The sequence below is a fragment of the Orcinus orca genome, chromosome 12, assembly GCF_937001465.1.
Source record: "Orcinus orca chromosome 12, mOrcOrc1.1, whole genome shotgun sequence".
In the NCBI taxonomy this organism is placed as follows: Eukaryota; Metazoa; Chordata; class Mammalia; order Artiodactyla; family Delphinidae; genus Orcinus; species Orcinus orca.
In genome coordinates this window covers 12,281,700-12,303,261 of record NC_064570.1, presented here as the reverse complement: position 1 = coordinate 12,303,261, position 21,562 = coordinate 12,281,700, and the positions used below count along the sequence as shown (strand labels likewise).

General features: G+C 41.1%; 1 protein-coding gene across 8 annotated transcripts in view; it reads right to left on the bottom strand.

The window, feature by feature from the left end:
• CNKSR3 (CNKSR family member 3) overlaps positions 1-21,562 on the bottom strand; it is a 102,657-nt gene that overhangs the window by 15,183 nt on the left and 65,912 nt on the right. For 5 of the 8 annotated variants that reach the window (XM_033404471.2, XM_033404478.2, XM_049695180.1 and 2 more), the window contains 6 exons: positions 21,347-21,526; positions 14,410-14,612; positions 13,810-13,897; positions 8,492-8,533; positions 5,646-5,765; positions 3,584-3,643 (listed from right to left, as the gene is read on the bottom strand). In XM_033404471.2, the coding sequence (XP_033260362.1) occupies positions 3,584-3,643; positions 5,646-5,765; positions 8,492-8,533; positions 13,810-13,897; positions 14,410-14,612; positions 21,347-21,472 (639 nt within the window). In that variant the 5' untranslated portion in view covers positions 21,473-21,526. The remainder of the gene's footprint in view (positions 1-3,583; positions 3,644-5,645; positions 5,766-8,491; positions 8,534-13,809; positions 13,898-14,409; positions 14,613-21,346; positions 21,527-21,562) is intronic. The other 3 variants (XM_033404453.2, XM_004263695.3, XM_049695181.1) reach the window with 2 other exon arrangements.

Genomic DNA, 21,562 nt, shown 5'->3' with positions numbered 1-21,562 from the left:
CTTATTATGTGGTTTTTAAAATTAAAATAGTACCTTAAAACTTTTCCCCTGACAAATTATAATTATATGTTGAAGTGATTATTTCATCTTAAAAGGAATCTGTGCCATAATTTCATCTCAAATTTTTTTCTCTCACTAATATATTTTTCAGACTTAAACATTTTGGCATTTAGTTGTACGTGAAATTTGAAAAATATTTTAGAATAAGAGTAATGTCTAATCCTTCCTAGAAGTATAAGTTTATTATTATTTAATTGCAAAAACAACAAATGCATGGAATAAAATAAAACAGAACTATGTAAAAAAAAAGATATTTCCTATGATCAAAAGAGAAAGAAAGGATCAAACTTTAATTTCAAATTATAATCAAATGTTATCTAAGTCAGAGTGTTTTATTTTGTGACTTACATAGCTGACTGAACCTTCAATTTACAACCATCCTTTAAAAATAGCATCTTTGAACACAGTGATGGGGACAGCAACTAAACTCAAGACACCCTTGCTGAATTTTCTCACTCAGCTGTTGTGGTAGGCTCAACAAAGAAATGAGCAAGTTAAAAAAAAAAAAAAGAGAGAGAGGAAAAAAAAGAAAGGAAATGAGCAAGTAGTGTTAAACTGTAGAAACAGTCTCTTTGATTTACCTAGGGCCAACGTAAGGCATAGGTAACTATAACAGTTATTTTTGAAAGCATTTAACCTGCTACCATAACAACCAGCAGTGCCTCACCTGAGAGACTAGCATCGTGGGTACCACAGGGAGATGGCTTGTCTCAAATCTCTTTCTACTGAAGCACTTCTTAAACAAATGAATGTATCAAAGCTCCTTTTTGCCCCTGGTGTCAGATGCCTAACCCATGGTTACAGATCAACTTTAGTAAGTCGGATCGTAATCAGTCCAGTCCAGTTAATCTTCCTGGGCTGGAGATTCTTCTAAGGTCGCTTCACTTTCTAAAAGATGGCCCTGAGGCCAGGAAGTCCCTGTTTATAGATATGCAATCTAAAAAACAAGCCCCGGTGTCCTGAACTGACTTCCCTTCCTAAGGATCCTCTTCCATTCATTTCTCAAATATCCTACCAAGTGATTAAGAGTTGTGCTTGGCAGAACACTGGTAAAGAGAGAGCCTGATAACCAAAATTCTCCCTGGGGCAGTAGCTCTTGCCTATCTTCACCATGTGCCGGACTACTGAAAAATGATGCTTGTTCTGGTTTGCTGCAGAAGAGTGATGACCTGGAGAAGAGTGCATCCATTCTTCAGAGGCTCACCTACTTCCCAACTCATTTTGGGGGTGGGGGATAGGAGTACGGATGAGGTCCTATCAAGACGTCTGCCAAGGTCTTGAACAACATCAAAAAAGAAGATAGAGAATCACTAGATCTTGTTAGTCTCACCTTGGAATGATCCTGGCTGCTCAGGTAACCTCCAAAAAAACCCAGAAAAAGTGGACAGGAGGCCTGAGATGACCTGCTGGCATTGCTTCAGCCTGGAGTCCAAGATAGAGGGAATGCAGTTTGGGAATTCTGTCCACGACCACCCCCCAACACTAGACTTGCATTAAAACATTCTGACTTAGGGTTGCTTAAGTCAGAGCGACCTTAAGTGATAGCCAGAAAGCTGTCCTGGAGCTGGCATTTTTCTACTGTCATTTAAGTGTAAAATGTCCAGCATTAAGTGTAACCTATCCAGCCCAAGCCCTTGAGAAGTGGACTCTTACCTAACTTCCCACTTTCATCGACAAGAATTAGAAAGTATCTGGCATATTCCAGACACACAATGAACACAAGGTGATTGACTGAAAGAATGAGGGACATTTTAAAGTGGATTACCCGATGGAAAAAGACAAGTTTTCCCTTTTTTGATCTTTAACAAGATGGAAACCACCTCTCTCTAGGATGACTTGTTTACCATCCTGTATGGAAGCGGTAGGATCGACCACATCCAGGTGAACCCTGAATCTCTCACCCAGTCCTATATGATCTGGTAGGGATTCTACAGAATGTATCACTTGACATTTCATTTGATTCAAAGGCAGTTTTGTTTAGTTATCGCATCCTTAAAAGTGGCGGCGGGGGGCAGAGGGGGGAGGTGAGGGAGAGCGGTAGACAGTGAAAGGAAGAAATCTGTGCGCCTTCTGCTAATACTATTATAGTGTTCTACATGTTCTTCCGAGATTGAAATTGATTCAAAGACCCGATTGAGTCTGGGACTGCACAGGTCTGGTTGTTAATGCAATCACCAAATTGCTAGACACAAAACTTTAACTCTCTTAAAAACTGAAACGACATTCACCATTCTTTTGAATCTATCCAGCCCCCGCCCCCGCAAAATGTACTGAGTGGTACAAAATGTACTGAGTGGTTCAGCTAAAATATATAAAGTCTCTGATAAGGATGAGGGAGGATCATTTGTTGTGATTTTTTGTTCTTTTGCACCATCCCCAGCCCATAAGGAGAACGTTCTGTGCCATTATTGCCTATTAGGTGATGCAGTATAAAAATTCCCAGTGGTCTCTGTGTATTCTCAGTAGAGCTCAACAAAGAATGCTTAAAGACACTACCATCTTCTATTCATTCATCTCCCAGAACTGCACAATTAATTTATAACTCATTGACTGCCTTAAGCGATGCCACTGTTTTCTTATTACAAAAATCAAGTGTGTGTCACAAACTCTCATCAAAGATCATGCTATTTTATTTTATCAACAGACCTAGCAGCTGAAGCTCAAACTCCGATACATATTTCCACCAGATTAGAAAAGTAGTTGCTAAGTCTCTTGTTTCTTGAACTACTTCCTCTTGTCTTAATTGATTAAATAGTAACTAATTCCATAGACACATGCTTCTTTTCCACAGATGCAGGGAAGCTTTTCAGACATTTCTAGCTTCATATCAGTGTCGTTCAAAAGCTAGCCATACTGTAGGTTGCATAAAGAAAGTATTCAATTAGCTCTACTTTTCACAAATTCAAAATGTTTGAGGGGCTAAAGAAAAACCTTTCATGTAGCAGAATTTTCAAAAGGAAGATAACAGGGTACAAAGTCACTTTCAGTAGAAGCAGCCCTGCTTGTTCTATTCAAAGGATTAGGGGGGAGAAAAACTAAATTTCAATATCATGCAAATATTATGAAATACAGCTCTATAAAAAGAATCTTTGTCATGCAAAAATCCCAAAATAGTCACTCTGGTGACATATATAAATTCCATTTTTAAAAAACCATAGTTTACACATATGGTCACCAATTCCAGCTCTTATAAAAGGGATTCTCAACAACAAAGAGATCATTGTTTTTTGTATTTATGGGTTAACATTTTCAGGGTGCAAAAATAATAATAATAAACGCAAGGGTGGCGGTAAAAACTGGGCAAGGTGTGTGAACGAGAGCAATAAAGGACAACTTAAATAATACATTGACGACAGCTGGATAAGCTGCATGCTAGCCACAGACATAAACAAAATAGGCACGGTTGCTCCCACTACAGATAAGACAACCGAACAGCACACACACATTTAAATGAAAAGTATAGGGACTCTGTCAAATCTGCTGGAACATACAATGGTTTTACATTTAATGGATAAGCACTTACATTTTCTGTGGTTCCAGTAATCACGTGCAATCCATCATAGGTTGATTTGATGTACATGCCCTAGAGTGAGTCAGACATATTAACTCATTAGAAATAGAGCCGCAAGTGAGACGTAAACTTATAAAACATTAAAGGCAGTCCCTTCAGAACACCACTCATTTTTCAGTCTCCTGAAACACTGCAAAGCGAGATCCACAGAGCAGGAAGGGGAACTAACCAAGGCGAAATACTGGGGAAAGAAATCAGAAACGAGATCTCTTTGATATTATAATTTGTGTACCAGGCGCACAGAATTTTGGTCTAACTCTGGGGACTCAGAAAGAATGTTCTCAGACCTGTTGAATGAATGAGGCAGTTCAAACAAGGCCGGTCCTCTCCCCACCACTTCTCTGTGTAGTGAGACAATATATTCAGTTAATTTGGTCTCAGCAGTCCCTGCACGGTAACTTATTCAAGCCACTAACAACCAGACCAGGATGTATGAGCAAAGACTGTTAAGTAACACAACATAGGAAATAAATTAGAAACAGGCACTCCTGCATTTTAAGGGGGGGCGTATAGATTAATACTCTCCTTCCTCAAAGGCCCGACAGTCAAACTCAGAGGTGAATGCCTAGCGTGGAGGAAACATCTCTGTAGTTTGACACAGCATGTATAAAAGAGAAGGTTTATTAAACTTTGATAAGATGGGGAAAGAGCAAAAGTAAACAGAGCAAAGAGTAGTTGCTCACCCTGGTACCAATACTGTATTGATAATAACATAGATTCTCCTCAGAAGTCATTCTGACCGTGAACTTGCCCTGCTCAGTAACATACCGCACTCTGCAACGAGCACCTCATCCGATACTAACACCTGCACGGTTCTGCCTGTCCTCTCCTTTCCCATCACTTTCATCGGCAGAGTAACTGGCTTCCCCCTCCACACAGTACTCCTCTTCCCAGAGCTTTGCATGTATAACTTTACCTTCTGAAACGGCAACTCCATTTCTGCCCACGCCAGGCAGTTCTCCGCTTCAATATGTGAATAAACCCATCCCCAGGAAGTCTTCTGTGTGTACTCCATTATAAGCCATCATTTGCTTTGAAGCCAAGCAGTCTCGGTATGTACATTTCTCCTTACCAAGAATGTGGGCTTGTCAACATTTGGTTGATTTTTGTTTTCCTATCTGAGAGCAGAGACTGCCCTGATACCTTCCCACAGCTACCTACACACTAGGCACTCCCCGTCCCCCTTCCCCTTCCCTCCTCATCAATACCAGTCACAGTAGCTGCAGCCACCAATGACTGCACACGTACTATTCGTCCAGCATCTGCACTCAGCATGCATCATCTAATTTAATACATTCAACAACCTTGTGAGGGTTATTATCATTATTATTATTCACTTTTGACAGACGAGGAAATTGACACATAAAGAGGTAAAGTCACTTGACTGCTGGGATTTGAACCACACTCTCTGACTCAAAGCCTCTAAGCTCATCAATGGGCCTCGCAGTTTCCTCACTTAAATTTCAGCAGATTAACCATATCGGCTGCATGCTAGGTATTTGGAGATGTAGGTACCTAGGTGCTGATCTAGGAATCTACCTGTATGTATTCTCAGGGCCTGTTATTACAGAGCTCATACATTACTTCTAAAGCATTTCTGAACTTCTTCTTAAGAATCATTTCTTTCAGCCAGTCTCTTCTCAGCCTAAGTGGTAACAGAGACTTCAAAGCAGATGTTGTTTCATACCCAGAGACCACCTTTCCTTTGTGGAAATGTTTTCTATCTCCTTAAATTGCTAAGACCTAAAAATAAAACTGTTAAGACAATTCCTTCGAGATATGAGTATATAGTTTTAAAACAGTATTTATTTTTATACTTTGAAGACATAAAACTTATCAACAGTTCAAGATGGCAAATTCCTAACTACATAATGGAAGACAGTCTAACTGAATTCTACTCTTCAGAATTCTAGTGAAAGCAATAAGGAATTTAAAAAAACACACACACATACACACCAACTTTAATAAATGATGATGTTATTTGAAAATAAACAAGTGTTGTCAGAATTCTTACCAAGCCTTCCCCAGGTTTAATGTTTGGTAAGTGAACTTCTTCCAGACATGCACACTGGCTCATAACAGGATCCGTGGTAGATCGGATTGTTTTATCACAGATGCCATTTAAAACCTTGACCTAGAGTTGGAGAGGCAAACAGGGAAGGTTCAATCATTAACCAAGTTTATCTCCAGCTGAATTTTTTTTTAATGCACTTCACCTATCATCTTTAGCTCTGGTTGTGATAATACTGCTCAGTGAACACATGGCACTTGGGTTCCACGTTTGCAATGTGTGGGAATAGTGCCACTATTTCAGCTTTGCTTAAAAAGTGCACCTTTTATATTAACTCGTTTACAACCACTGAAGCGCACAGGCTGGGCAGAAACCCCCTTTCAGCAGTTAAACAATCCTGTATTCCCCAGCCATCTGTGTGGTTTTTTAGGATTGCTCACATTCTCTGCAGACCAAATGCAGAGAAGGTAAAAAGATATATACTTTTGCCTGCACCTTTTTTTTTTTTTGCGGTACGCGGGCCTCTCATTGTTGTGGCCTCTCCCGTTGCGGAGCACAGGCTCCGGACGCGCAGGCTCAGTGGCCATGGCTCACGGGCCCAGCCGCTCCGCGGCATGTGGGATCTTCCCGGACCGGGGCACGAACCCACGTCCCCTGCATCGGCAGGCGGACTCTCAACCACTGCGCCACCAGGGAAGCCCTGCACCATTTTCTTTAAAATAGATTTTATATTTTAAACAGTTTTTAGAGAAAAACTGAGCAGAAATTAGAGTTCTATATACTTCCTTCCCTACCCCAATACAGTTCCCAACACAGTTATATTATTATAACAGTTAATAATAACAAGATTTTATTAACATCTTGCATTAGTGTGGTACATGCGTTACAATTGATCAACCAATAGTGTTACATTATTGTTAACTAAGGTCTGTAGTTTACATCAGGGTTCACCCTCTGTGGTGTACAGTTCTACGCGTTTTCACAAATGCATAATGTCATATATTCACCATCACAGTATCATAGAGAAGAGCTTCACTACCGTAAAAGTTCCCTCTGCCCCACCTACTTGTCTGTCCCCAGTCCCCTACTATGAACCCCTGGCAATCACCCATCTTCTCACTGTCTCTATAGTTTTGTCTTTTCCAGAATCCTATATAGTTGGAATCATACAGTATGTAGCCTGTTCAGATTGGCTTCTTTCCCTTAGTCATATGCATTTAAGATTCCTCCATATCTTTTCAAGGCTTGATAGCTCATTTCTTTTTATTGCTGAATAACATTCCATTGTCTGGATGTACCAGTTTGTTTACCAGTCACCTACAGGCCATCTTGGCTACTTCTAAGTTTTGGCAGCTAGGATTAAAGCTGCTATGACATTCTATGAAGGTTCTTGTGATATAAGCTTCTTTCCTTTGGGTAAATACCTAGGTGTACAACTGCTGGATCGTAGGGTGAGAGTATGTTTAGTTTTGTAAAAAGCTGCCACAGGGTTTTCCAGTGTGGCTGTACCACTTTGCATTCCTATCAGCAACGAACAAGGGTTCCTACTGCCCCACATTTGACGCCGTCATGTGTTGGATTATAGTTATCCTAATAGGTGTAGAGTGGTACCTTGTTACTTTAATTTGCAATTCCTTAATGAAACATGATGTGGAACATCTTTTCATATACTTATCTGCCAGCTGCATATCAGTTTCCATGAGGTGTCTGTTCGGACCTTTTGTCCACTTTTTAATTAGGTTGTTTGTTTTCTTTTTGAGTTTTAAGAATTCTCTGTGTATTTTGGCTACAAGTCCTTTATCTGATATGTGTTTCAGAAAACAGTTTCTCCCAGTCCGTGGCTTGTCTTTTCATTCTCGGTGCACTGATGGAGCAGTGTTTTTCATTTTAATGCCGTCTACCTCGTCCGTGTTTCTCTCACGGATCACGCTTTTCGTGTTGTATCTAAAACCTCATCGCCAAACCCGAGGTCACCAAGATTTTCTCCTGTTATTTCTCGGCATTTTATAGTTTTGCGTTTTACATGTAGGTCTATGATTTTTTAGTGACGGCTCACATTCTCTGAACGCCAAACACTGAGCAGGTACAACTGTAGAGACGTGAGGATCCCTATTAAGTGGTCCCCGTGTAGAAATCACAGTGGCTACGTGTGGTTATTTCTCCCGATCAGATTCATCTAACCTTTGAAAATTAAACAACTAAGGAAATCAGGAGATTCCAAAGAGTGATTTTTTTTTCCCAAGGGGGAGAATCCAAGAAGTGACACTTTTTACATTCCTCCAATGTGTTTAGCCTCCCTATTTATGGAAAATATATTTATAGAAGTTTCATTGCTAAATTCCTCAACACCAGTAGGAGGAAGGCCTTATCAAAAGAGCACAGGCTGGCTTATGTCAAAAGGAGGAAGCGATGATGAATAGTTACAGAATGCTCTTTAAACAGTCACAGTACATCTCCCCTCTATCATAAGGTTTTGGCCAAGATTTTTTTTTTAAACAAAATGGTCCTAAAGTGAAATTTGCACATCAGTTTCACCCTGATTAACAGGCTAGTTAGTAATTTAAGTATAATTGTACCCTGATGAAGGGTTCAGAGCAGGGGAAAAAAAGAGTAAAGCAGAGACCCCAATATACCCAAGTTAAGCACAGGAATTTCCACAGGAGTTGGTCTTATTGTTAAATAGTTTTTATTCTTCCTTTTCCACCTAAATTAATAGACTCATATCCCAAAAGCCAATATTTCGAAGCATATCCTGAAATAATTAGCCACCGTACATTTACGTTAATTCATGTGATTCCCACTGTTTTGGGAAAAGGAATTTTACTGTCACTTTTAGAAGGTATACTTACTACAGCCAAAACTTTATCCTCCATTTCTGCTACAAGGCAATCCTAAAGGAAGAAAGAAGAAAATGAAAACTATAAGAGCTAAAAACTTTCAGAAACCGTCAGCTTAGCTCACTAGATATTTCCTGGGGTCCAAGGAGGTCCCTGACACACCTCCCACCCTGCAGCCCGAGCGGTCCTGGACCATCTGGAGGAGAGACCTGGATGGGAGAAGAGGGCAGACAGGAAAGGAGCTGACATTTGACTCCTCCTAAGATTTCCATCTCTCCTGACCCCGGAGGCTAATCACCCTAGGAATCCATCTGACCAATTATTTAATCAGAAAGCCTATAAAAATCACCAGAACTGAAAGTCCACCTATTATCCAGACCGTACAGAGAGTAGGAAGCCAGAAAGAGTCCAAGAAAGTTGACAATGACTCTCCAATGTGACCCCAGGCTGAGCCAGCACTGGGCCAACAAGCCTGGAGTCTTTCGCTCTGGGCCTGCCCATAAGAATAGCTTTCAAATAAGGGCTTGAGTAAACTTAGCCACAGAGTTTATTTTAAGCACCACTGAGATTAAATCAGATATTTCAGTCCTTAATAGATGAAAAGCGTTCAACAAAACGTTCATTAACACACTGCCAGAAAAGTGGTCTTGAGGTATGCTATTGATGACATTAAAGAATGGGCTGGAATGCAAAGCATTGTTTACTCAGCTTAAGAACAAAAGACTCGGAACCGTATGAACCCAGTTAGCTGATGATAGGAATAACCATTGTCCGGTGGAACGTGAAACTCTCAGTTAACCTTCTAAAGCGTACCTACAGCAGATTTCAATCAACACGGCAGAGGGCATGCAGACGAAGAGGGAGATCAACGAGATTCTTGACAGTTTATTTGGCACCATTCAGTAAATCCCAAACTGGGGCACCCGAAGGAAAATGCGAATTATGATATGTACAGGAAGGATACTGATCAAGTCTGTTGGATTCATCCGACAAAGATGTTCACTTCAATCAAAATGTCATTTTAGGTCACATTTTACTGCCACTGGGGGTAGGGGTGAAAATGTATGATATTCTACCCTATGTCATTTTATAATCAGACGTTAGGTGCCTTCTTCTTAAAAGGTTTTTAAATTTTCTCTACTAGGTAAAAATGTGGGAAATAATAGTCACTCTACTGCTCCCAAAATTTACACAGACTCTCAGGAAAAGAGCAGCCTAGTGAGAAAACACTTAAAAAAAGGAAACTTAGGAATGTATTTTTGCATGTGTGAATCAGATATAAATTCAAACTCCAGGAACAACTGCTGTAAAATATGAATGATTACAGTTCAAAATTGTGCTTTTCGTCCTCCAACTTGTGCATGGAACTAAACCGTCAACTGCTGTGACGGCCCCTCCCCTACTCACACCATCTGAAGGACAGAATTCTCAAATAAATGTCAACTGTAGCAAAACAGAATACTTACACAGTCTCGTGCTAGAAATAAAACTAATGATTTGTGTTTATGATTTTTCACTACACATCCCAAATGACACGAGGGCTGTCGTCCTCAGGAGGTAATCACCCACTGGCAGAGAGCTCCTGTCCATACACTGGGGCCCACGCACCAAGGTGCATGTGTGACCTCATGGTCGATTCCTTGACGGATCCGAGAAGCCACCAAGAAAATGGGCTCCTGTGGTGATGGAGCCAGTGGGAGAGGGGCGCGCCCGTCTCCACGAACTGTCCAAGGCAGCGTGTGAAAGCGCCGCTTTTTACCTTCCGCCCCCGTGAACGTGGGTTCCCACACCCATTCCTACCGGGAGGAAGCAGCTGCAGGCCTGACTTCATGCTATTTGGCATGAAGGCAACAGAATGGAAAAAAGAAGAACTGGAAGCAAGTCAGCCCTTATGACCCCGACAGCAGGCCTGAGCTGTGTCACATTCCTTGGTCACCTGAATCAGCAGACTCAGGCCAATCAACCTGGCAGAGACCCAGCCAGGGCAGCTAGCAGCTGCCCCTTCTCTGCCACTCTTCCTTATTCTACTCTCTTACTAACTGAGGAGCCTTGGGAGATGGGTTTAACCTCTCCAGAGCTCAGTTTCCTTCTCTGTAAAGTGAGGATAATAAAACCCGTCTCAGAGAACTGTTGAGAATTAAACGTGACAACACACGTCAGGCAGACAGTCCACACCTGAGACCCAACCAGCTCCCAGAAATGGTCTCCTGACTTTCCCTCCTCTGCTGGATGGTATGCTTTCTTTCCACGCAGTTTTTCTGGGCTCTCCGCTGCTCAGCATTTCTTCCTACACTGGAACCCGGTATCTGTCACTGCCATGTCGTCTCCTGCCAGTTTTCACGCCCTCGCAACTTCAGGAGGACCGATTAAAGAAAGAGATCAGAATCCCTTCCCACCAGGAGACTTCACCTGAAATTATAGCCTGAAAACTGGACGGAAGGTCTATCCACGGACTCGGCGTGGGACGTAAATGAATCGCTTTGCTATACACCTGAAACTAATACAACGTGGTGGATTGACTATACTTCAACTAAAAAAAGGAAAGAAAAAAGTTAATTAGCACGAGGAAGAAGAAGAGTGCCCTTTTCTTACGGAGGAAGAAAACAACTGTTTATCCTTCCAGTCTGGAGAGGTACACACTCATCAGAGGGAAGGATGCAGAGAAAGTAACAAGAAAGAGGGGGGGAGAGTGGCAGTATGTGGAACAGAGAAAGAAGAAAGGGACAAACAAACGCCTGTCTTCACACACACGGACACAGAGAATAAAGACTCTAGGAGAACATGTTCCTTGTCACCAGAAATAAAGAGACACAGCTTTTATTCCTTCAATTCTCCAGGAAAAAAAAAAAGCAATAAATGGAAAAGGCAGGTTTCTTCCTAAACAGTCAAAAGATCTTTTGCCAAGAAGTTTGGAGAAAAACTGCACTTCTCGCAGTTGTGAGAGGGTGTGAAACCCCTGGCAAATTCCGCCTTGCTGCTGCCACGACACCGCACGTGGAAAAAGACATTCCACTCATCCTTCAACTGTGCACACAAATTTTACTACTTGCCAAAGCGACTACGTTCTCCAATTACTACAGAAAACACACGTCCGTCAAGAGCTAAACATGTTTTTCAAACTAAGTTCATAAAATGACATTCCCATATATATTTACACATGGCCAGTCTTAATCCTTAAAAATTGCTCAAATTTAAATAAACTAAAAAGTACCAGAAATCCCAACATGTTTGTTAACTTTGTCGTCTTCTTAAGCCATCAAGTTCGGCTCCAGAAAAGCAGTACCAGAAAAGATTTTTATATTTCCTACTATAGGCTACTATTTCTTAAGTAGGCACTGTGCTATACATATATCTTATTTAATCTTCATAATCTTTTGAGGTAGGTATTACTATTTTTAAAATATTCTATACTAATTCTCTAGATATAATTTTGCATGAGTAAATGTGGTCACATACATGCTTTTTGTAAAAGAATAAGTGTTTTCTGTTCTTTGGCTTGCCTCCTACATTCTCTCCCCACTTTTCTCCCAGCCAAAGTAAACCCAACTTTTCTTCCAGCCAAAGTAAACCCAACTTTTCTTCCAAATTGCCCACTGTATTTATATATTCCTTTGTATATAGGTTTTCAGATGTACTGCATATTACAAATACATATATAACATATATTTTAAAAATTTTTGGTCACCATTTGTCTTCCTCTTACACTTTTTTTCCCTTTTTTCTTACTCCACGATAACTTGTAGAAATTCCAGCAAATCATCTGGTAAGGTAACTGTTAGTATTCCCATTTTACAGGTAAGAAAATTAAGACTCATAAGTTTGAAGTGACTTGTCCAATGTCCCAGGGCTAAGTAATGGTAGCGGTAGGATTTGAACCCATAGCTGTCTGTCTCTGAAACATACGCTCAATGAGCACCAAAAGGAAAACAAAAACAAAAACTAAACACAAATAGAAACAATACCTGTTGTGTCCCTTAAGTTTGGGTTAAATTTTTCCTGATAAGCGACAAATTCTCAACAGCATATTTGTCAAAAGCATTATCTCATTCGTTTAAACACACATTTAAAAAGTACCATGAAACATGGGCCAGGCATCATGCGGCCCCAGTAAACAGGGGTAAGTGATGAGAATGCCCAGTGGGCACCCTTCTGAGTGGGATCTGTACCCCTGGGCAGCCTCTACCGCAAATGCCAGGACTTGGTGGCTACATGATGAATGCACCGTGATTGGTATCAGACTCTTTCTGTCAAGATTAGTTTATGCACCATAAAAAAGAGCTGAATCTCAGAGCCACTTTACTGCTCTGAGCGTTTTCCTAAGAACATGGCCTCAAAAGCATAATGATGAAGTCCCACGTGCCTCAAGTTCAAGGGCTGCTCAGGACTGGACCTTAAACAACAGCCAAACTTCACTCTTCATGTTCCGGGAACAGACAGAAAGCACATAGCTTTTCAGAACTGCATCTATTTTATGGCATGGTTAGAACTGAGGAAAGGATGTTCTTTACTTTTTGCCAAATCACCAGTGGAAACAAACGTGCAATCACAGAATTTTCAAACCTAGTGAGATGTGAAAAAAGAACAAGTTCTTCCTTACATTTTATGGCCTCAACTCAATTCAAAAATAATTTTACAACAGTCTGCTACATGCCAGTTAATATCTTCCTGGCCTTCACTAAGATGTGAAGGTCTGGCAAATGAGCTGTGTGTGAAACTGACGTGTCACTTCCAAACCAGAACATTTGTCAGTGTGAGAATCACCCAGGTTCTCTGCACCTCTGCCCCAGAGACAAACAACATAAGATACTGGTTGTTCTGTTAGCCTACAACCTGAAGTGAGGCGAGCTGAAGCAGATCCCTCAGCTGACCCATTTGGATGTAGATAATCCAGGAATAAATTGCTGAGGTTTGGGGGCTGTTTGTTACTGAATCACCACCAAGCTCCTCCTGACTGGTAAACCTAACCACCAGAGGTCAAAATGAAAAGAAAATTAACAAGCAGATACAGTAACATACTCAGAACAAAGATTATGGTGAAATGTAGTTACTCCAGAATTTCTATTTAAAAAAAATTAAGTGCTCTAACATTTTAGAGGAAGTAAAGGGCTATTAGCTCAACTATTTTAAAGCAAAAGAAGGTAATCTTTGATGTAAAGGTCACTGGTCATTTTTCACAGAAACTATCGGTAAATTCATCTAACTTAAAGCCCTTCATCTCTCCCCAGCTCTGATGGGGGGAGAAAGAATGGTACTTCATACCTGCACGTAAACCCTTTGAAGAAAAGGAAAAGGGAAAAAAAACTTTTAGAAAACACCAGTGATGTACTGACCTTCTGGACTGTAGTGGTCAGGTCCAAGCAAAGCTGAATGATTTTGTTCTTCGTTATTGAGAAATCAGTGATCCCTGTAAATGGAGCCCTAGGAAGCAACGAAAATTCTCTTTAAAGAAAAAAAGTGGAGAGGATGAACCCACTGGGATCCCACACTGTGTGTTAACAAGCACAGCTACACAACAGGCTGGTTTAAATTGTTATGTAACTGTTTCCTCTCAAGTAACACACAAAATAGGAATCTCAATAGAACAGAGACAGAGAAGTTCTAGATAAAAACACATCCAAAAATGAGCCAAGAGAATGAACATCCCTTCAAAAGTCAACTAACAGCCTTCATACAAACCAATAACCAGTAACGTTTAACCTCAGTAAAACTCAACTTAAACTCTTCTCTACGCTGAGGTTAATTTGTTCCTGCTATTCACCTCAGGAACTTCCAAAGGGACTCTAAAATGGACCACTGGCTCCAAACTCCTGGACAGGTCCAACGGCAAGGGCAAGAAAGGGATAAAGGTTCCTCTTCCTCAGGCAAAACACTGACTTCTATGCATCTCAGACCCTCCTTTTACAGGACAGTAAGGCACACCCATCACTTACCGGTCCAGCCAAGCTAACAAGGCCTTGGCAGCACCTATGAGCTCCACCACAGAAGTCAGGAACTCATTGGGGGGCTTGTGGGAGGTGTTCCCATCATAGGCTGGACTTTTTCTCCGGCTGCTTATGTAATTCTGTAAATTGTGGGAAGATGCTCGTAGTTTCAGAACCAAGTTTTTCATATTGTCAGTTTCGAGGCCATAATTCTGGAAAACAAAATCAAAGGGAAACATTCAAAACAATCAACAACGTCCAAACTCTCATAATAACCAAAAACCCACTGAGTTACCTGAATAACTCCTATGTCAGCCACAAAACCCTACATGATTTGCTCACAGTGTTGATCTCACCCACATGGGCCACACCAGCCTTGCCTCTGTTCCTCTTGCCTCAGGGACTTTGTCTTGCTAGTTTCTCTTCCCGAAATTCTCCTTCCACAAAGGTTGGCATGGACAGCTCTTTCCTATCACATCCTAATTAGCCCAAATGTCCCCTCCTCTTCAAGGCTTCCAGGACCATCTGGAGCAGTTCCTCATCCTGGGCCCTAGTGACACTGAAAGCCTAGTAATTGTTTGTTTGGGTTGCGGGGTGGGATTCCTGTAGATGGTAGAATGTTTAGCTGGCCTCTACTCGTTAGGTATCAGTAGCATCCGGTCCCCAGGTGTGACAAACAAAAATGTCTCCAGACACTGCCAAGTACCTCCTGAGGTCACTCTCTAGCCATCACCTCTGTCATCTCTGAACCACCTTGTTCACTGCTGTCTTTCTAAGTCGGATGCAAGGTCTGTGAGAGCTGGGCTCTGTGTGTATTACTCATGACTGCATTTCCAGGACAGCAGACGTAAAGCAGTCATTGAATGGAGGAATTTCCATCAGATAAAAGTCACACAGAAACAGAACAGCACTGACTAAACATCAATTCACCTGGAAGGTCATTTCCATCTTGTGAGCTTCTAACCTCCGTTCTTTCTGAACAGTGTTTGACTTACCTGGATGCTTTTAAAAATTCCGTTTCACGTGATAATATTGCCCTAGACTACTCTCTTCCAGATAAAGAACAAATCCCAAGTAACAACAAGAAATGACATGTAAATCTGACATGACTTTGGGGGGAGGATGAATTTCAGTATTCAATTGCATGTACACATCCTAACTTGGCGTTTCATCCTTTCTTTAAGAAAAAAGTGAAAATATTTCTGGGGTATATTAAACTGTGTCAATAGCATCCCAAAGCAAGAATGTGGTATCATTTAAAAATTGGTTATAATATATGGCCAACACTATTGAACACTTTATGCCAGAAACCGGGCTTAGTGCTCGGCAAATATTATCTCAGGTAAAACAGCGTATGAGGGTGGAAGTGATATTATCTCTATTTTGCAGGTAAGAAAACTGAGGCACAGAGACATTCCATCAATTCTCCGGAGTCACACAGCTAATCGGTGGGAGTCGGGAGGGATTCTAACCAAGGCAATCTGCACCGAGGGTACAAGCTTTGGATCACGATGCTGTACATGCCCCCTTCCACACGCCCTGTCCAAGAACGGGCAAAGCGATGAGACAGAAACCAGGATGGGCACTGGACAAGAAAAAAGAGAAGTGGCCAGTCACCCTGGATCTAGCACAAACCAGCAAACTGTTTAACCCCCCTAAGTTCTATCCTGACCTGCTCCATCCCCTATGATGTGTTAGAAGCTTCTTTCAGCCAGCTTCGGCCAACCTGGACCTCACTCTTCTGAGAGGCCGGTGGGCCCTCTTTGGATCTGATCACTGCTTTTGTCCCCACTGCATCTAGCCTGTCCCTTGGTCCCTCCTCTGTTATAGCCCCATCTCTAATGCCTCAGGGAGGGGTGAGCCATGTCCCCAAATCAAGAGACATAAAGTATAAATAAACCAGGGAGTCTGTGAGAACTTTTTTCTTTTGGCAAGATGAACAATGGTAAGTAGCAACAGTAACAACAAAAGACAATACCCTGAATGAAAACATTGCAAACTTTCATTAGATTTTATGTGAAGTTTAAATTTATGTGGCATGTTGCTTCTTAGAAAATAAAAAATATTTTTAAAAAATTTATATAGAAAAGAGTTAAGAACAATTATAAAGAAAAAAACCTCTTCAGATGCATTAACTGAAATTGTCTTTGTGAGCTTTAAAAAAAAATGTAAATTTCAGAACAAAAATGAGTCTTCTGTATTAACAGTGATGTTCCGTCTAAACTTGATATTCATTCTTTTTTTTTTCACTGTCATTTTCTGGACACCAAAATATGGCATTGTCCTTCAGTAGAGAAGACAAAAATAAAAAGATGCATTGTCACCAGGGCTTTTTTTTTTTTTTTTTTTTTTTGCGGTACACAGGCCTCTCACCGCCGTGGCCTCTCCCATTGCGGAGCACAGGATCCGGACGCGCAGGCTCTTTGGCCATGGCTCACGGGCCCAGCCGCTCCGCAGCACGTGGGATCTTCCTGGACCGGGGCACGAACCCGTGTCCCCTGCATCAGCAGGCGGACTCTCAACCACTGCGCCACCAGGGAAGCCCCACCATGGCTTTTTAAATCAGAGAATCAAAGACTCAAAACTGAGTGGATAAAGAGCCACATGACACAGCCTGTTTTGAAGCACTTGTGACTATGATTAAAGGGAAGTGTCCCCTTATTCAGTCAGCCTGCCGACTTATAACAAGAGCTCTGAACTAAAAGCAGGAAACTCAGCTTTCTATAGCCAATGACACCATGAATTACTCGGAACTTTTATTACTGTAGACAACATTTATTTCTCAAAGAGGATTAAATTCATCTTAGTGTTACAGGAAATTTTAAACCTCAATCTTCTACAAACCTACGACTTTTAATATTAAAATAAAGGAGAATGTAGCTTGTTAACTGGTTCTTTTCATTTCCATTCAGTTTCTCTGATTCTTTTTTTTTTTTTCCCAAAAAACAAATCACAGGACTAGAAGGATAGACAGATGTAGCTATAATAGATTATAATTTTATTTTATGTTTTAAGGTACTTCAGAGATTTTAATCAGCTTTATTAAGGTATACTTTATGATGTATAAAACTCACTAATTTTAAGTGCACGACATAATCAATTTGAACAAATGTATATAGTCATATAAGCACCATCACAATCACAATACAGAACATTTGCATCGCCCCCAAAACATCCCTCATACCCCTGCATAGTCACTTTCCCCAACCCCCAGGCCCTGGCAACCTCTGATCTTCTTTCTGTCACTGCAGTTTTGCTTTTTCTATATAGATTATAATTTTAAAAAGCAGTAAAGAAGGAACAAAGAAAGGAAGGAAAATTCCATCCCCTTCCACCCCATTCCACAATAAGAAGAGAACAAGAAACTGATTATATTAGCTCCAGAGAACCTCTACTATAGAAACATAATCAGGAAAGGATTATTGACTTAAGTGTCCCACAATGAAAGACAGTAAATGAATAATTTCTCAGACCAGATCTGATTATTTTCACTAATCTTTTCCCTAATATCTGTCTCCTTCAGAAATTGCTTAACTTAAGGTATCAAGACAGTACAAACTAAGAAATGAAATGAATCTCCAAAAATCTAGACACGTACTACGAACCTTCCACTGAGATCTCACGTCATTAGAAGTTAGCCATCAGGGGTCACTTCCTGGTCTGGCTAGAGAAACAACACATGAGACAGGAGAAAAGGAAAGAGGCAGATGCTCACTCTTCTGGTGTCATAAATTGTACACATTTTAGCTAAGGACAAACCTTACACAACTTCTCCGCCACTTTCTTTCCCCATTCCTACTAGCTCTGTCTGTGGTCTAACATACATGGTGATTAAGGAGTTTCACAGTCACACAATCAAATCCATTTTACTGACTTGGGTCAATTAAGTTTCAGCCTAAGAAGTATACTTCACAGTTTAATAAGTTCATAAGCAAGATCAAGTTAAATACAAATTGCTAGAATAGATTCCTCTTCCTTCACTATTTCTCCCCATAACAAAAAGGATACCAGTTTTTAACTGTTGCCATGGCTGGGTAAACGATAAACAGTGAGTCATCTCAGGGGTACACTCAGGGGTACACGAGTGCACAGAAGCACCCAGGGCAGGTAGATACATTACAGGTATTTCACTTAAGCACACAGGTAGGTGGCATCACTTCATACGTGTATGGATTCCAACTTCGTTCACTTTCTCAGCCTACTTCAACCTTAAAAACGAATCTGCCCCTGCCTTGGTCTTTAGGAAACTAGGGTTTGTTGATCTGGCAACGAAAATGGGTCTCACAATTACACATTTTGACTCTCAATCCCACCCTAGAGACAAATGCTGTCCCCAGCAGAACTTTCTGCAATGATGAATATGTTCTCTATCTGTACTATCCAAATATGGTAGACACTGGCCACAAGTAGCTACTGAGCACTTGAAATGTAGCTCTGTGACTAAGGAACTGAATTTTATTATTTCACTTTAATTAATTTTAATGTAAATAGTCACATGTGGCTAATAGCTACTGGAAAAAGCAGCTCTACAGCCGGTCCCAGTCACCCTCTGCCCCAGACAGAGGGAGAAAAATTGGGCTCCGACTCTGAACTCAATCCTGGGAAGTGGTCCTGGTTTGCCTCAGAAAACAAGTCACTCTCCCAAGCCACTCCAGCCAGCCAAGGTCAGTGTTCACGAAAGGGAGTTTTTCTCCTTGCTCCCTATCCAGAAGCAGCTCTTTGTGGCCCATCTGCTCATCGGTTCTGGAAGCTTAATCAATAGCTATTCCCTATTTTAGATTCCTAAAGATCCTATCGGCACTTTTCTTTCCAAAACTTTCCAGTGGTTTTTGTTTTTTCCTCCCCATCTCTTACTTCTAATTCTACTCATTTCCTGTCCATCATAAAATCAACAGCCACTAAACTGTTTACATAAAAATGTCTTCCATAATACCAGGGACAACAGCAAACACATATTAACCGTCCAGGGGATGGACAGTTCAAGGCAAAAACTTACCACCTATGTATATACACAAAGATCTATATGGTGTGAATGGGTTAAATACAGTATAATCAATAGATGCATTACCATAAGAATATTTTAAAAGGAGATTATAGCAAGGCTAAAGATATTTTAGTGAAATGATCTAAAATCCTCCCCAACCCAGAAAAGGCACATTCATTTAAGAACTCTCTGTGACCCTCGTGTCAAATGCATTCACTGGCACTCTGCTACACGGAACACGTCCAGAATGAGTCTGAGGTCAACACTTTGTCTACAAAGGAAATTAGGAGGAAATTGTAAGAGATAAAACACAGCTTTAGGTTCTGGCATTTGTCCAGCTCTGTTCACTTTAGTCTAATATTTTAAGAGGTAGGGAAGGGAGGAAAGCGGGGAGGCAGCTGTTATGTTAATTATCCCACTTGAGGTCCACAACGTGCCTCCAGTCCATCCTGCCTGCTCTCCTCCCACACTGTGGATTTCAAAGTCATTGACCTGCCCTCCAAGTCCTACCACAAAGTGAAAGAGATGATCTGAAATAGCAGAAAAGTCCAAAAAGTAATGTTCCCAGAAAGGACAAGACTAAACTCAAACATCTCTTACTGTATGAAAAACAAACAGTTTTAATAATAAACAGGACTCAGATATCTTCTGGGCAGTGCAAAACACTTACAGGTTAGTACACAGCCACATCTAGGGGAGCATCACTGTACAAACGGGGAAAACACACACCACCATCTCCCTGGAGGTCACAGAGCCAGGAGTGTGCAGCAAAGCCTGGATTAAAATGCAAAAGCCTGCTTCCCAGACCAGCTCTCACATCACTTGGCCACAGCATCTTCCTGGTGGCAGCTCATTTATCAACCACAAATAATTTCCCCATTACTTTCCTAAACAAGAGTAGCACATCTCAGAGCAGAAGACAAGGCTCTATCCACTTTAAGAAGAAGAACACGCGCAATGCAGCAGGTGTTGAAGAATCAATGGAACGCGGACCAGCAACGGCAAAATAATCGGGAGCACATTTCTTCCCACCATTCTCGGTGATATAATTGTATATACCCCTTGCTCAGGTTCACAGCGTAACTAAACCAGCCTGAATGCTGCCGACTTTGCCCAAAACCTGACAGTTAAGGAAACAGCAACCTTCGCATGGCATCACAGCAGACTGACAAGGATTCCACCCTATGCCAACCAATTTATAAACACAGTACCCTTGGAGGTGGTTTTAAACCATACCTAAAAGAGCTACTACCCACACAGCCACAGATGTAATGACGAGTCGGAACCTGGCAGGATTTAACTCACTCACATTCAAGCCAAAACTCAGTCAGCTGCGAAATGTAACTAAGTCCACATTTTTTCCCATCTAGCTGCCATTTCACAGGTTGATTATTCCAAGCACCAGTATCAGTTATTGAAATATCACAGATATCTGTGAAACATAAAAATTCTTTTTATAGTAACAAAAACAGACACGAAAATCAGAACCCATTTGTCCTTTCAATATAGAAGATGACATGTTCATTCAGGACCATCTTCATCTTTTTATTCTTTTTGAAAAGAAAATAAGATGAATACAGAAATTTTTTCCATAAAAGGCCAACTTTTTCTGTAAAGGCCAAGAGAGTAAATATTTTAGGATTTGAGGGGCCACACGGTCCCTGTTACCACTACCCATCTCTGCCACGGTAGCACAAAAGCAGCCACAGATAACACTTAAATGAATGGGCATGGTTGCGTTCCAATAAAACTTTATTTACAAAAATAGTGGGCCAGATTGAACTTGTAGGCCATCGCTTGCCAACTCTACCTAGCAAATGATTTCTTTTCTTCCCTTCTGATATTATCTTCAGCTCATGCTCTACTTCCATGGATCATTAAGAAAATGATGATAAGCTAAAGTGCAAAACTGTGGAGATTTAGAAGATGAGATTCTTAAAAACATATGGTGGTACAGATCACCTTTTCCTGAACTAACCAGTGCACAGAGAAGGTCGACAGCCTCCAACACAAGTTCCTGGTGTCCAATCCGTGTGACACCCAGCTCCTCAAGATCCTGATGGGAAATCTGCAGCAGCTGCTCTCCATTTATCTTCTCCCGTTCAAACTTGTAGACATACTGCTGCAGGCAATCATCTAACCCTACCAAAAAAAAAAGCAAAAGGGTCCATTATTGTC